Source organism: Boleophthalmus pectinirostris, unplaced genomic scaffold (assembly GCF_026225935.1).
Source record: "Boleophthalmus pectinirostris isolate CB_2022bp ecotype Guang Dong unplaced genomic scaffold, ASM2622593v1 HiC_scaffold_23, whole genome shotgun sequence".
NCBI lineage: Eukaryota > Metazoa > Chordata > Actinopteri > Gobiiformes > Gobiidae > Boleophthalmus > Boleophthalmus pectinirostris.
The window spans coordinates 31,606,688-31,622,519 of record NW_026571207.1 but is presented as its reverse complement, the minus strand read 5'-3'; the positions used below and the strand labels follow the sequence as shown (position 1 = coordinate 31,622,519).

General features: G+C 41.8%; 1 protein-coding gene across 1 annotated transcript; it reads right to left on the bottom strand.

Moving 5' to 3' along the window:
- Window positions 1-1,254: 1,254 nt before the first annotated feature.
- LOC110166433 (NACHT, LRR and PYD domains-containing protein 3-like) lies at window positions 1,255-12,803 on the bottom strand. Its single transcript, XM_055159078.1, has 7 exons — window positions 12,616-12,803; window positions 10,391-10,463; window positions 10,139-10,331; window positions 6,167-8,039; window positions 5,930-6,097; window positions 3,701-3,868; window positions 1,255-1,423 (listed from the first exon to the last, which is right to left on the bottom strand). Exons 1-7 carry the CDS (start codon window positions 12,678-12,680, stop codon window positions 1,255-1,257), a joined length of 2,709 nt encoding a protein of 902 aa, XP_055015053.1. The 5' UTR covers window positions 12,681-12,803.
- Window positions 12,804-15,832: the final 3,029 nt, after the last annotated feature.

The window sequence follows — 15,832 nt, the reverse complement described above, 5'->3', positions numbered from 1 at the left end:
TCATGATTCTATGGTGCAAATGGGTGTCAGAGCACTCCAAATGAAACGATACATTTTTCTTGTGCCTTGAAGTAATAGTCAATAGAATGTCACCTGTTTAAGATCAAATATATTAATTAATTAATTTTATTAATTAATTAATTATATAATTAATTAATAAAAGGCTTCTTGATTAAGAAGCAACAGAAAATTCAACACCTCTCAGCTCTCCCAAAACAAAGAACACAATAGGGATAGGCAGAGTATGGTATTAGGAGTTAGATCACCCTTAGGGGCATGAATGATTATGAAAAATAAGTCTCAGACTCAGAGAGTCTTTCAGGGACCGTGTGAGTGTAGTTCAATAGACCGAGCTAATAACAGAAATAAGTGTGTTAGTTTGAGTGTAGTCATCTCCTCCCTTCAGGCAGATATAAGACAGTGTCCCACCAGCAGAAAAACAAAAATGTGTCTGTTTGCTGCTGGTGTTCCAATCAGTGAAAACAGGTAGAAGGTGCTCTTGGAGAAAGGCTCAAAACTTTGGACATACCAAAATCCAGGCACTCCAAAAAAGTAAAAATCGCACAAGGAAAAGTATAGTTAAAAGGCCATTATTTAGATGAGTCCACTAAGCCCTGATGAAGACCAGTCATGGTTGAAACATGTTGGCGTTGGCCATTTAAATAAAGGCCTTTTAACTATACTACTATACTTATACTTGTGTGATTTTTACTTTTTTGGAGTGCCTGGATTTCGTTGTGTCCAGAGTGTCCCACCAGCACTTGAGCAGAACTGAAGAAGCCACTCTCGACGAGTGACCAAACATCTTCTCTCTAAAAGTTTGGTCCACACATCATTGAATTTTCTTCTGCTGTTGAACCTGCCTGGACGACTGAGGGAGTACACACCTTGATTAAGAATAAATAAAGTAAATAAGAATAAATAAAATCTATAAATCATTTCACTATAGTATTGTGTTGTTAAAACCTGTTTCCAGCAAAACACGTGTTAAGAGTTTGTTTACTGACTTCAGTGATGTTGCTGTTGATAGTGACAGGGTTATGTGGTCTCACTTGTGTAACATCGTTTTGTTGATTTTAGTTTTTGTGCAACTACAGAACAGTGACAGTTCAAAGTTCTGGAATCTGGGTTATCAGGCAGTGGACAGTTCCTCACAACAGTTTTTAAAATCAGTGTGTAGAGCCTTAGCTGGTGGGAGTCATTATAGTTTATGTAACAGCAAAGCAAAGGGGGCACAAGGTATTGTTTGGGAGCTCACCTCTGGGAGTCCAAGGAGCAGTGGTCCTGTAGAGCGGTCAGGAGTTCTGCTGAGGGTCCTGGATGGTTGTAGCTCAGGTCTAACTCTCTCAGATGGGAGTGGGCGGAGCTCAGAGCTGAGAACAGAGCAGCCCCGCCCCTCTCAGACACCAGACATCCTGACAGCCTGCACACACACAAGGACACGTTCTTACCCATCAGGCTTCTGTGAGCGTATTCCCTGTGTTTTTAATGTTTCATTCATGTTAATTTAGTAACATGAGTTACTAAATTTAATTTTATTTAATTTTAATGTTAAAGTCCCTGTGTTCAGTAACATGATGTGTATGTTTCTGGACTTTGGAGTGTCAGTGGGGTTGGGGATATGATGTCATATGGAATATGAGTGTATATGGGACAGCAAAGGGGTGGGTCTCCAACCTTTAGCATATGCCAATCTATGATAAACACGTGTTGGGTCAAAACTGCTGTGTCTGTTTCTGCTGAAGATGCTAACTCAACAAGTTATGCTAGTATAAAAGGCACCTGTTTTTTTGTGTGGGAAGAATGGGGGACGTCATCTGAGAGCGTTGTCCAGGGATAACGATGCAAAGAGACACCATGTAGGTGAATCATGTAATCAACTTGAATCTGAGACCTGTACCTGCCTGAACTAATAAAGAGACATGTCTGAGAACTGTTCTAACTCTCCAAGACTCTTTTTTAAGATTCTCTGTTCAGACTGCCTCCAGGAGTAAGCTGACACTTCCCTTTAGAAAACTCACAACCTAAGGACAAATGTCCACTTACAACTGTAAAATCCTCAGAGATTAATATTTTTCATACTTTTTCAGATTAATCTAAAGATCTATCCCTGTACATCAAAAATATCAGTTATAAAATAGAGACTGATACAATGAGTATCAGTAGGTTCACTATAAACAATGGCAGGTCTGTTTCACTACAAAACAGTATTTATTTAACTCACCATTAAAATGAAAATGGCTTCTGGAGTCAAAACGTCTTGATTTCAAAAACTATGTCCAGACGATTATCTCTGAAAATATTTCTACCAAACAACATCACATCTGTTATGGCATGCAGCCTGGCTCTGCCTCGTCCTGTGCTCCCTGTTTGTTTTACTGCTTGTACCTTTCACATGTGTTCTGTAGTCCCTGGCACCTGATTGGTGGGGTACGTCTCCGTCTCTGCTGGGCTGGGCTGGCTCTGGTTTCCGTGGTTGGAGGACTGACGTCCTGCTCCTCCAATCCCCTTCCTGATTCACCAACGCCTTGCCCAGAAAAATTCCTGTGCGCCTGATCCTCTGGGCGGCTGGACTACAGCATCAGCTCGCCACTCTGCATTAGACATGTCTCTGGTTTGCCTTGTCGAAATTGTTTGTGTGCAAATTTGTATGTGACACACTAGAGGTTGTTATTGACTGATTATTGACTGATTATTGACTGATTGATTTGAAACTGCCAATTTGGCTCGGCCCTTGGGCATTTGTATTTTCTTTGATTTCGCTTTATGTACTTAGTTATTATTTAGTTGTAATTGGGAATTTTGAGTTGTTATCTTCTGTAAAATATATTTTTTTTGTTATTGTACTTCCTTATATTTACTAATTTATTTAATAAAGCCACTTAAATTACATCACATCTTGTTTGTGTTACTTTCCTTTGTCCCTAGCCCTGGTTTGTAGTCCCAGACCTGTGTCTACCTGTGGGTTTAGTGTGGATAATATGTGCCTAATATATCCTAGGGATGGAACGAGGGAGTGTTCAGTTTTAAATTTAATTCTGTAGACTAAGATTTAACACTTCTCTGAACAAGACATTTGGAAATAAACTGAAAAATTAAGTGAAAGAAAGTTTGAGTGATTTTTCCCTTTGTTAAATATAAAACCCATGTATTAGCAATATATGGGCTGTACTTCCAGAGGACGGTGTTTGGAGACCAAAGGGACCTTGGCTGAGCTGCAGAGGAGATTTCAGTCAGTGCAGAGGAGTGAGTAAAGAGGAGGAGCTTTCATAAAAGGTCCACATGACACAATGAAGGCTGGCTCATAGTCCAGTGTCAAATCAGTGCAGATGTGCTGTTCCTAACGCACCTGACAGCCAATCAGAAAGCTCGCTGTGCTGTGTGCTTGCGCCACATTTCCACCAAACACAAGAGCTATGAGTGGCTGATCCACAAAGACTACATGGACAACTGATTAAAACCAGCTTTGAACAGCTTAAGTTCGGCACAGACATGTTTGCACATGAGCCTAATGTGACTGTCTATTGTCCTAGTAAATAAATAAATGCAGATTAAATAGTTTGGATTCCTATGATGCTCCTGGGCCCTGATTAGCTCCGCAGAAACTCATATGGTTCAGGTCTGTGTCAGCTCTCAGCTACAGCGAGCTTGATGCTGGATTATAAACCAGCTTTAATGTGGGACATGGGGAGTGTCTCACCTGAGGACCTCCAGTCTGCAGGGGGCGCTCTTCAGTCCAGAACACAGCTGCTCCACTCCTGAGTCCAGGAGGTCGTTGTTACTGAGGTCCAGATGTGTCAGACTGGAGGAGCTGAGGACTGAGGCCAGATCACCACAGCAGAGATGGGACAGACCACAGCAGGACAGACTGAGGAGAGAACATGATACAGACTCAACATTTACTCTGACAATGTTTATTTATTTTAGAAATAAATACAACATGTGCATTCTGGCACAAAACATGTCCACAATAAAAAGAAGGTCCCATTGCCTCCACTTTTCAATATTCTTTGTTTACACAAACACAGGACACTGAACAGTATATGAAGGACTCAGTGTTAAGGACTCAAACAGTTTGAGCTGAATGTTCTCCAGGTGTTAGAGTTACTTCATTACCACTGAAAGACCCACTTATAGTTATCACCATTCATTTGGACTGGTTGGATTTGGTACTAACAAACTCCTCATGTTTTTATGTTGTTCATTTACAAGAGAAGACTCCAGTTTTTCCCCAGCACTGTTCCTTTTGTGGATTAATATGTTCTGGGTTTGTCAGTTCAACATTTTTGCTGACTATAGGCTAACTGGGTGGTTGTTGTGTGTGGATTAGTGAGGGGATGATTTTAATTGTGTGTGTAAAGCTCATTTGTCTGCATCATATGTATGAAAAGAGCTTTATAGATACATTCTGTTTGATTAAAACTAAATAAAAATAAAATATAGAGAAATCCATGAGAACTAAAAAATATGACTAAATGAACAGATACATTTTTGTTAACAATTAAAAATAAATACAACTGAATAGAAGCTAGATGCAAGCTTTAGCTGAATATAAATGAATATGAAGAGGGCCCAATGCTGGGGCATAGACAGCAGACCTCTGTACTTGCCCCTGTCTACTACCCTGCCAGTGGAAACAGTTTGCAATAAATGTATTTATTTCACTCAATGAGCTCAATGAAGCAGTGAAAAAATATATACATTTAAATGAACCTGTGTACTCACAGCTTATGAGTATTGATTTAACTCATTACTCAATTATAGTGTTTTGGTCAAACTCCAAAACTGAAACTAAAATTAGTTTTCCAAATTAACAGTGTTGTCAAGGCCACAAAAAAAAAAAAAAAAAAATCCACTCAAAGAAATTGTCATGGCCCAGGCTGTGTCCTGCCCTGCACCTTCCTGCAGCTCATCTCCCTCTCTGGGTGTGTGTCCTCGCTGCCACAGCTGCCCTGTGACTCAGTGGGAGTATAAAAGGCCTGCAGGGGCACACCCCCTTTCTTCTGCTCTCTCTTGCTCCTCTTGAACCTGCGGGCATGACACACCACCACGCTGCTGCCACCACTACCATCACTACCATCATGTTTTTATAATAAAAGCCTGAACACTGTTGTCGTGTCTTTCGAGCCAGGGGCCATAACAAAATGTTTATTTCATCAGGAGGAGGAGGGAGAGGGCTCCAAATTATGAATTAAAACTTTTCTCAACATTTATATTAATTTTTACATTACAAAAATATATTATGCAGTATTCAGGTCTAACAGTTTTGGCAGTATAATATATCTGCTGACTAAAACTGAATAGTAATGAAATAAACTATCAAAGTAAATTAGATAGTTGTTTGCCTGTAATGTGTTTGTGTAAACACGTATAAACAACTTTTTGGACATAAAAAAATGCTTGGGGACTTAGCTACAAAAGTGCAAAATACCAAGTCTGTAAGTAAATTATTACTTACTGCCCACAAAACAAACAAAAAGTGCAGTCCACATTTCTTTACTGGTGCCAGCAATAGAAACAGCTCCTGTCCAGGGCACAGAGCCACATCACTTGCTATGCATTTCCATGGTGCATATTACATTAATATTTGTACATTTTGAGTGAAATAAACCTTTGAAATAAAAATAGCAAGAGATGCGCAATTACACAGACTAAGATGCATAATTTGGCATTTATTCAATTTATTATTATTATTATATATAATTTTTACCTAGAGCAGCTTTTTCCAATTGTTACAAACATAGATGCTCAGAACAGTCAACAGTCACTACACTCTTTGGAAAAGTTTGGGCCAATAAAAATGGATAAAGTACATGCGTTTGGCGGGGAACAAGTTCCTATTGGACACTCGATTTCCCTACGTCATCAATCAGCGTGCATGTGAGAGGCAGTGCTGTCTATGGTCTGATCTGGGACTGTTGAGTCTCACCTGAGGACCTCCAGTCTGCAGGGGGCGCTCTTCAGTCCAGAACACATCTGCTTTACTACTGAGACCTCGAGGTTGTTGTTACTGAGGTCCAGATGTGTCAGACTGGAGGAGCTGAGGACTGAGATCAGATCACCACAGCTGTGATGGGACAGACCACAGCCGGACAGACTGAGGAGAGAGAGGAATATTAGACACTAGAATCCTGATGATCTGTATTAATATTAAGTCTAGACTCACATGACTTTGGTGGAGGCTTTTATTAAAGGCAGCAGACCATAGAAAGCCTCTTCAGATGGTTCATATTTCCTGATGTCAAACTCCTCCAGCTCTGAGTCTGAGGACAGTAAGAGGAAGGCCACAGCCGACCACTGAGCATAAGACATGTCTTCATCAGAGACACGTCCTTCTCTCATGTAGCGCTGCACCTGCTCCAACAGACTGTGGTCGTTCAGTTCATTCAGACAGTGGAGAAGGTTCATACGACTCTCTGCTGACATAGCATCATACTCCAGCCTCTGTTTGATGTAATCTACTGTGACCTCATTGGTCCATGAGCTACTTCCTGTCTGACTCTGCAGACCCAGTAACAGGCTCTGATTGGTCGGCAGAGACAGACCGAGGAGGAAGCGCAGAAACAGGTCCAGGTGTCCGTTTGGACTCTTTAAGGCCTGTTCCACAGCAGAGTTGTAGAAGTCCATCTCTGGACTTCCTCTCCTAAACAAAGATGTAAATATGTACTTGGGCTTCTGTGTATGTTCTTGTGGTGACAGCAGGTCGACTCCACAGTTGTAGAAGGTCAGATGGACGTGAAGAGCAGCCAGAAACTCCTGCACACTCAGATGGATGAAGCAGTAGACTTTGTCCTGGTACAGGCCCGGCTCCTCTCTAAACACCTGTGTGAACACTCCGGAGTACACTGAGGCCTCTGCAGCCTCCAGCCCACACTCCTCCAGGTCTGAATCATAGAAGATCAGGTTTCCTTTCTGCAGCTGCTCAAAGGCCAGTTTCCCCAGAGACTGCACCATCTCCCTGGTCTCTGGAGTCCAGGGAGGGTCTGTCTCAGAGCGCCCGTCGTACTTGAGGCTCTTGACTTTGGCCTGGACCACCAGGAAGTGGATGTACATCTGGGTCAGAGTCTGGGGCAGCTGCTCTTTGACTCTCGTCTTCATCACATGGTTCAGGACTATGGAGAGGAGCCAGCAGAAGACTGGGAGGTGGCACATTATGTACAGGCTGCGTGATGTTTTGATGTGGGAGATGACGTCTGTGGCCTGCTGTTCGTCTCTGAACCTCTTCCTGAAGTACTGCTCCTTCTGTGGGTCTGTGAACCCTCGCACCTCTGTCACCATGGAGACGCACTCGGCCGGGATCTGATTGGCCGCCGCGGGGCGTGTGGTTATCCAGAGGCGAGCGGAGGGAAGCAGGCTCCCCCTGATGAGGTTCACCAGCAGCACGTCCAAAGAGACGCACTCTGTGGTCTCAGTCAGGACCTGGGTTTGTGTGAAGTCCAGAGGAAGTCTGCACTCGTCCAGACCGTCAAAGATGAAGAGCACCTGGAGATGTTCAAAACTGCAGAGTCTTTTGACTTCACTGAAGAAGTGGTGCAGCAGTCCCACCAGGCTGAACTGTCTCTCTCTGAGCACATTGAGCTCTCTGAAAGTGAACGGGAACAGCAGCTCCACGTCCTGGTTGGCTCGGCCCTCAGCCCAGTCCAGACTGAACTTCTGAGTCAGCACTGTTTTCCCCACGCCGGCCACGCCCTTCGTCAGCACGAGCCTGATTGGTCTGTCTGTGAAGTCCTCTCTGATTGGTCCCTGTCTCTGTGGTAACTCTGCTTTGATTGGTCCCTGTTTGTGGGCGGGGCCTTTAAAGATGTCCTCACATGTGATGGCGGTCTCTGGAGCGACTGGTCTCCTGGATTTGGTCTGGATCTGTCTGACCTCATGTTCCTGGTTGACCTGTGTGGCCCCTCCCTCTGTGATGTAGAGCTCTGTGTAGATCTGGTTCAGGGGGGCGGAGCTTCCTGCTTTAGCCACGCCCTCAGACACACAGCTGAGCCTCTGCTGCAGACGCCTCTTCAGTTTCTCTCTACAAACTCCAGCCAAACTCTCTGTGTAAAGACAAACAGGAAGAAGACGGTGAACAAGATTCATCTATGGTCAGTCCCAGCTCTGGTCCAGAGTCCAGGTTAACAGCCACACACTGTTTTCTCTCTAGACCAGAAAGAGCTCATGTGCTGAGCTCACAGAGGCACATCCAGGGGAGGTTAAGGGAAAAGAAATTACATACATTTTTAAAAAGGTCATAATTTTTGAATTTGTCTTTTGAAATTCATTTTAAGAGGAACATGTGTTAAGTCTTAAGTCTTTAAGATTGCAGTCGACTTACAAATGATACCAAAAAGATGCACGTACAGAAGACAAGACGACATCTGAGACTCTGTGGCATAAAAAGTTAAAAGTCCTTTAACACAGCACGAACAACAGGTTTATGACACCAATATATCTTCTTCCGTGCAAAGCTGTCTCGAATCTCTTCCTTGACTTCTGTATGCATCTCTTTTTGGTAACACTGGTAAGTCCATAGCAGTCTGTTTGTAAAATAAGCTCTTCATGAATCCTAGCTCCTAGTTTCTACCAAAATCAGGTCATACGCTTAGGAGAAGTTTCTCTAGAATTTCAACACCTGGCTTTAGTTTAAAATGCATGTGACAGGTTTTCATATTTTTGTAATTATTACTCGGTTTTCAGTCAGAACCACACGCTTTGAAATTTTTTTACAAAAAACGAGTGGATGTGAAGCCGTACCGTGACTTCCTGATTTCAGAGAGCGTGATTGACAGGCGGATTAACCAATCAGAGAGACACATGCTTTGTTCGTGTCAAAAACAAACATGGCTGCTTACACTTAAAAAGGAGAAAAACTTACATAAAGGACTGAGAAACAGCACAGATTTTTATAAAATTATCAATGAAGGCATCAAACTATAACTTGTTTCAGGTACAATAAGTTATATATATTTTGTTCTGAATGAGATTTTTTGAGAGGAGATGTCTTCTGCATTTGAGAGATGCGTGAGACAAATTAGCGGCTGTGATTGGATTGTCTCAAGTTTGGATGGAAGTTTTTCACATTTTACAGTGGGGTTCCAGACCCTCCTGGAATCAAACAGAATGTAAAAGGGACTGGCTGATCAGGCAGTAATTTGGTGGGATAGTACCTGTGGTAAATGATTATCATCGATTTATATCAGTTAAGAGAAAGTTTGTGGAAAAAAATGTTGTAACACTAACTTCTCAAACAATTTCTGTCAGTTAAAGCTTTTATGTAATAAACTACATTGTCATCTATTTCATTAGTCTAATTATAACTATTGTGCAGTTTAGTGTGTTAACATAATGGTTGTTTAGGTTAGTAAATTACCTCTATGTATGTCACATCTTCTGCCTGTGTTCAGCCAGGGTTAGTAAAGTAATATATAAAAAAAATTGGCAAGATTTTTTAGTAAAGTCCATCCATCCATTTATTTCCGCTTATCCGGGACCGGGTCGCAGGGGCAGCAGTCTAAGCAGGGACTCCCAGACTTCCTTCACCCCAGACACGTCCTCCAGCTCCTCCGGGGGGACCCCGAGGCGTTCCCAGGCCAGCCGAGAGACATAGTCCCTCCAGCGTGTCCTGGGTCTTCCCTGGGGCCTCCTCCCGGTGGGACATGCCTGGAACACCTCCCGAGGGAGGCGCCCAGGAGGCATCCGGAACAGATGCCCGAGCCGCCTCAACTGGCTCCTCTTGATGTGGAGGAGCAGCGGCTCTACTCCGAGCTCCTCCCGTGTGACTGAGCTCCTCACCCTATCTCTAAGTTAAGCGCCCAGTCACCCTGCGGAGGAAATTAATTTCAACTGCTTTTATCCGCAATCTCATCCTTTCGGTCATTACCCAGAACTCATGATCATAGGTGAGAGTAGGAACGAACTTACCTTCACGTTCATATTTTTAGTAAAGTCTTAAATATAATGATATTATATGTTTTGTGAAATTAGCAGTCTAACCTGTCACTGGCATTTCTTATCTTATATAAAGTATTTTTAGCATGTGAGTGGCGTGTTCCAGCAGATGATCAGGACCATGGGTCAGTCTAATGTGGTCATGTGACTGGGCTCTGGGACGAGGGCAGAGGTTGTGAAAAACACTTTGTTCACACAGAGCTCTTACTGCTGAACAGACGCTCGGCCACCTCCTCCTGTTTCATCCTCTTCAGGAAGTCCAGTGCGATGGTCAGGACGGCCTCTCTGCTGCTCTGCTCCTCCTCCTCACTCTCTAAGCATTCTGGGTAATCTGAGGCCAGGACCCTGTGGAACCTCTTCAGCTGCTCTTTGACAAAGCTCAGGACCTGCTCCTCCAGCCTCTGCAACACAAACTCAGTCAGACCAAAAGAACTCACAGAGACAGTGTTTGTGAACAGACCATGAAGACGTGGAGCAGCGGGTCTACGCCGAGGCTCTCCGGGCTCCACTCCGCTCTGGGGACAGAGTTCCACCTTTGAGTGGCACAGGATTGAAAAGGAAATTGTAACTCATGACATTTTTAATCTCCTAATTCATCTCAGTCTTCTCTTTGTCATTGCAAACAGACTAAACTGTCTACCCACCAGAGCAGGATAATCCTATACACAGACTACGCAAGTTGGGCATTTGTTCATTCATACCATTCATGTCTGTCTGTTAATGTCTTTCTGTGTAAATATCACTTTCTGATTGGTTAAATGGGTTTGAACAATACACCAGAGTGGCTTATGCCGTGCCTCTACTCCTCCCTTGCTCATAAACACACCTCAGCGACTGCACAAGGACAGCATGATGTAAGTTTACCACGTATGTGTCTTTTGTCTTTGCCTCATGTTAAGAATTCAACCACTTTGACTACAGTGGCTGCTTTATCACTTAATGTTGTGACTAAGAGAAGCTTTGCGTTTGTTGGGTGCGTCTTTTTGGATAATTAATGAGTTTTGTGCTAGTGTAGGCTATGAGTAAATTTGCATGCATAGTATATGTATATTCATACAATAATTATTCACACATTTATTTTATAAGTTTTCGTGCATTTATTGAACACAGATATTGTGATCATGAAGTGAAACTTTATCACCTTATGATAAAGAGAAGGTGGGCCTATAATATTTATACATTTTTATTTAATTTATAATAATTTATAACTATAAATGAGCAAGGCCTAACTCAAAGTATTGTGTTTAAATGATTAATTTGGAGACTATCTTAGAGCATGTATAGCATTTTATAACAGCACAGAATCCATAAATATTATACACTTTAGCCAACTGTAACCAGTGTTGGGAAGGTGACTTTTAAAATGTTGTTAGAATAATTGTATATATTATCCCATATTTGCTATATTTGCTATGTACCATTCTTTGTGTATTTGAATAATCTTTTGTGCTTGGAAACTGTATGCAGTCATGTGTGAGCAACGGCGATTCGGCTCTTGGAGCCTGGGAGCAGACACTCTCAAGGCCCTCGGAGCCTGGGAGCAGACACTCTCAAGGCCCTCGGAGCCTGGGAGCAGACACTCTCAAGGCCCTAGGAGCCTGGGAGCAGACGACTTTCAAGGCTGCGCGGAGAAAGCTGTGTCTGAGAGCTAAACAAAACATATGCACCTGCTGTTGATAACACATATTTGTCATATTTGTTTGTCTGGTGTTTCCGCTGTTTTCACCCCCTCTTCCTGAGACACCGGAGACACCCATTGTAACTAGGGACCCTCTTAAGACAATAAAAAGATTGCACTCTCTGTCCGCCCTCCTCATGAGAAAACGATTCTAATCTCTTGTCTTTCTTCTTGTTTTTACAATGTTTAGGTGGGTTTAAACCTGACAAATGTATTCCCCTACAGATAACAGATTACATACCCCAAAATGTAGTTTGTAACGTAATCCATTAAATTACTTAAAGTGAGTAATGTAATCTGAATACTTTGGATTACTTGATTTGCTGTAGAGAAGCAAAGACTCAGATTTCCGTATTAAAAATATTATTGATAGAAGAGGAGGAGACATGGTTAAATCCTGTTTTAGTCCTGTTTTAGTCCTGGTTTAGTCCTGGTTTTAGTCCTGGTTTAGACCTGGTTTAGATCTAGTTTAGATCTAGTTTAGACCTGGTTTTAGTCCTGGTTTAGACCTGGTTTAGATCTAGTTTAGATCTAGTTTAGACCTGGTTTTAGTCCTGGTTTAGATCTAGTTTAGATCTAGTTTAGACCTCGTTTAGTTTTCAGCAATGAGTGGAATTATCGAAAAAAAGAAAAGAAAAAGGGATATAGCCCAAAATGTGAAAACAGGAAAATACCATCGTGTAATCCATTTAAAAAAAAGTAACTGTAATCCAATTACCACTCATGGAAACAGTAACTGTAACTGAATACAGTTACTCATAATTTGTACTCTGATTACGTAACTCTGGTACATGTAATCTGTTACTCCCCAACACTGGCTGTAACACATTCAAATGCAGAAAACAGGAAGAATGTCTGTAACATTGAACATGCAAGTAATATTAGGGCCCCTGAAAGTTAGATCTGGCTCTGCTTCCCATCAGTTTTTATCTGGTTTTATGTTGTTCTTGCCGCGCCCTCCTTCCTCAGCCCTGTCCTACTCTCACACAGTATCACTGTGGACTTACCCTGAGTCTTCAGATGGAGCCTCCTTAAATCCAAGGCCCCAGTCTTTATAGCGGTCACTCTGCATGGACTCACAGCTCAGACCAGGACCAGGGGCTTCTGAGTCCCTATAGTGAAACAGAGAGTCTATTCAGGGCACGTCACAGTGGAGCAGAGACACAACAACTGGACAAACCTTTTAAAACAGATTGGCAGATCTTTGGAGCAGTCGCTCTTCAGAGACTCACAGCTGGGACCAGGTTTGTCCAGTTTCCTCCTGAAGAAAATAAAATGATCAAAATTAAACTAACTGTTGCAGGAGAGGCTGTGGTGCTGAGTTGGTCCTGACTGTAAAAGTAAAAATGAAGTGAAAAGGGAAGTATAGTTCAATACTTTTAAATAGTCCATAATAATCTTGACACGGATTCCTTTTGACTGACAGGTCTACAGCCAATCTTTTGTCAGTAAAAACATGTAGTTTGGAGCAAAGTTCAGACTGTGGTGAATTAAATTGGAGTGTTTTTGTGTCAAATGGCACAGATTTTTATGTTTCTCATTTGAGTTAATAAATGAATTCATGATTGATATCATCCAGCGCAAACAGAAGTTGTCTTTGGTGTTTCTTTTAATATTCTGTTAAACACTTAAAGTCAAAAGTGCAGTGAAGGGCCCAGTGTCTCACAGCGGCCCACCAAGAGAAGAGACAAACCTTTCAGAGTCAGTGTCACAGTCTTTAGAGCCGTCAGTCTCCAGACACACAGAGCTCAGACCAGGAGCCCGACCAGAACCAGGACTGAACTGATCCATCTTCTCCTGGAACCCACCAGAGCAGAGGGACAGTTATAGGTCTGTCTATAATATGAATAAAACATGACTTCTTTAAATGAATGGGAGACAGTGTTGGGGAGTAACAGATTACATGTACTGCAGTTACATAATCAGAGTACAAATTATGAGTAACTGTATTCAGTTACAGTTACTGATTCAGTGAGTGGTAATTGGATTACAGTTACTTTGTTGAAGTAAATGGATTACACGGTGGTATTTTCCTGTTTTCACATTTCGGGCTATATCCCTTTTTTTTTTTTTTCTTCCGGTAATTCCACCCATTGTTGGACACTAAACCAGATCTAAAAACAGGTCAAAAAACAGTTCCAAACCAGGTCTGAACCAGGTCTAAAACCAGGTCCAAACCAGGTCTAAAACTAGGTCTAAACTAGGTCTAAACCAAGACTAAACCAGGACTAAACCAGGTCTAAACCAGGTCTAAACCAGGTCTAAAACCAGGTCTAAACTAGGTCCAAACCAGGTCTAAACCAGGACTAAACCAGGACTAAACCAGGACTAAACCAGGACTAAAACCAGGTCTAAAACAGGTCTAAAACAGGATTTAACAGGACTAAATCATGCTGCGTGGACGTGTCTCCTCCTCTTCTATCAATAATATTTTTATTAATACTGTTAAGGAAAGTCTGGGCTTTTTATTTTCTTTTATCAGACAAAACTTCTTATGTTACGATATTCTTGTCTTTGCTTCTCTACAGCAAATCAAGTAATCCAAAGTATTCAGATTACGTTACTCACTTTAAGTAATTTAATGGATTATGTTACAAACTACATTTTGGGATATGTAATCTGTAATCTGTAGGGGAATACATTTTAAAAGTAATCTTCCCAACACTGATGGGAGGTTATGTAAGGTGTGCTCATGCTTACTGTTTATGAAAAGGTATAATCACAACTGAACCTGGGTTGTCGGTGCCATGTCCAGTGTTTCTGTAATGAAATTGTTAAATGGTCACATTTTTATATTAGCACTTTTCCACCTTCAAGGCACTTAAAGCACTTTACATCAAGGAACCACTCACCCATTCACACACACACTCATACACCAGTGTACACAGACACTGGGGGTGAGGTGGGTTAAGTGTCTTTATTCAAAACCATTAGTTTGTCCCATTTTATATATAATCATAATCATAATTTATAATCACCCCAACCCCGGTGTCCCAGTTTTTCATTTATTAAAATTTGGTCACCCTATCTGTGGGAGCTGGAATCGCACCGCCAACCTTCGGATCAGTGAATAAACACTCTGAACTACTGTCGCCCAGTAAGAGCAATATTTGATCTGAACATGTCTATCTGATATCTGAGGACACAGTTTGCTACGATCATGTTTATGACATTTAAAATCACAATCTTACAGGCTGTTCCTTTAAAGAAGATATATGTGTACCTCAACAAATGACAGTTTATGTCTCTCTACTGTTGGCAGGGATCAAATTGGTCAAAAATAGAGACACGTAGGGCATGACTGTGTATAGAACTGGGACAAATCAATGGTTTTGGATAAATCTGTTGGGATAGAGCAGGGGACACAGGGCTCAAAAGTGGGACTGTCCCAGGTAAATAGCGACGTCTGGTCACCCTATGCCAGAACTACAGGCAGAGAAATAGACTACAGTGAAATTGTCATGTTGCTGTCAGTCCACTCACCTGTTCCCTGGGAAACTGACTCAACTAAAGCACCACCACACTCAATGGAAAATGTAATAAACTCATGTAAAAAAACTGAACGCTACAGACATCACAACCCTTAACAGAACACGGGAACGAATACGAACTAATTTTCTAATCAAAATAGACAAAAATTGTGTAGAAAGAAACAGGCGTGTACAGTTCCAGTAGCCTGTCCTTAACAGTTCTAATGAAACTTACTTAGATGAGCCGGAGACTTGGTTTGGACCTGGTTTGGTTCTGGAAATGATCCCGTTGAGTCCGAGTTTGGTTTAGTACGAGCTAAACCTTAAGCTGCGAGCATAACTTTGTGGTGTAGTATTAGAAGGACTTTTAAACTTAACTTTTAGCCTGAACTGCAGGTTTGGCATTGACACATCCAAAGCCTTGAGTCACTGCTCTGGCAAGTCTGGCAACATTATTAAATATTTGGATCATAGAACTATAATTTAAAAAAAAAGTTTTTATTATAGATCCATGATTTGGATGTCAGTGCTGCCACATCTACCAGAGGACAGCAGACATAAGAAAACTTTATAAAGTCTTCTTATGTATGTAAGAAGACTTTATAAAGTCAAAATTGTAATTAGAACAGTTGGCTTATAAATGACAAAGTCTTCAATAAGATGAATTGAAGCCTATATACAGCATAATGTTTGAATGTAGTCTCCTCTGCTCTGCTAACTTTTGTTCTCAGTATTAGGACAAGGAAGTACAAGA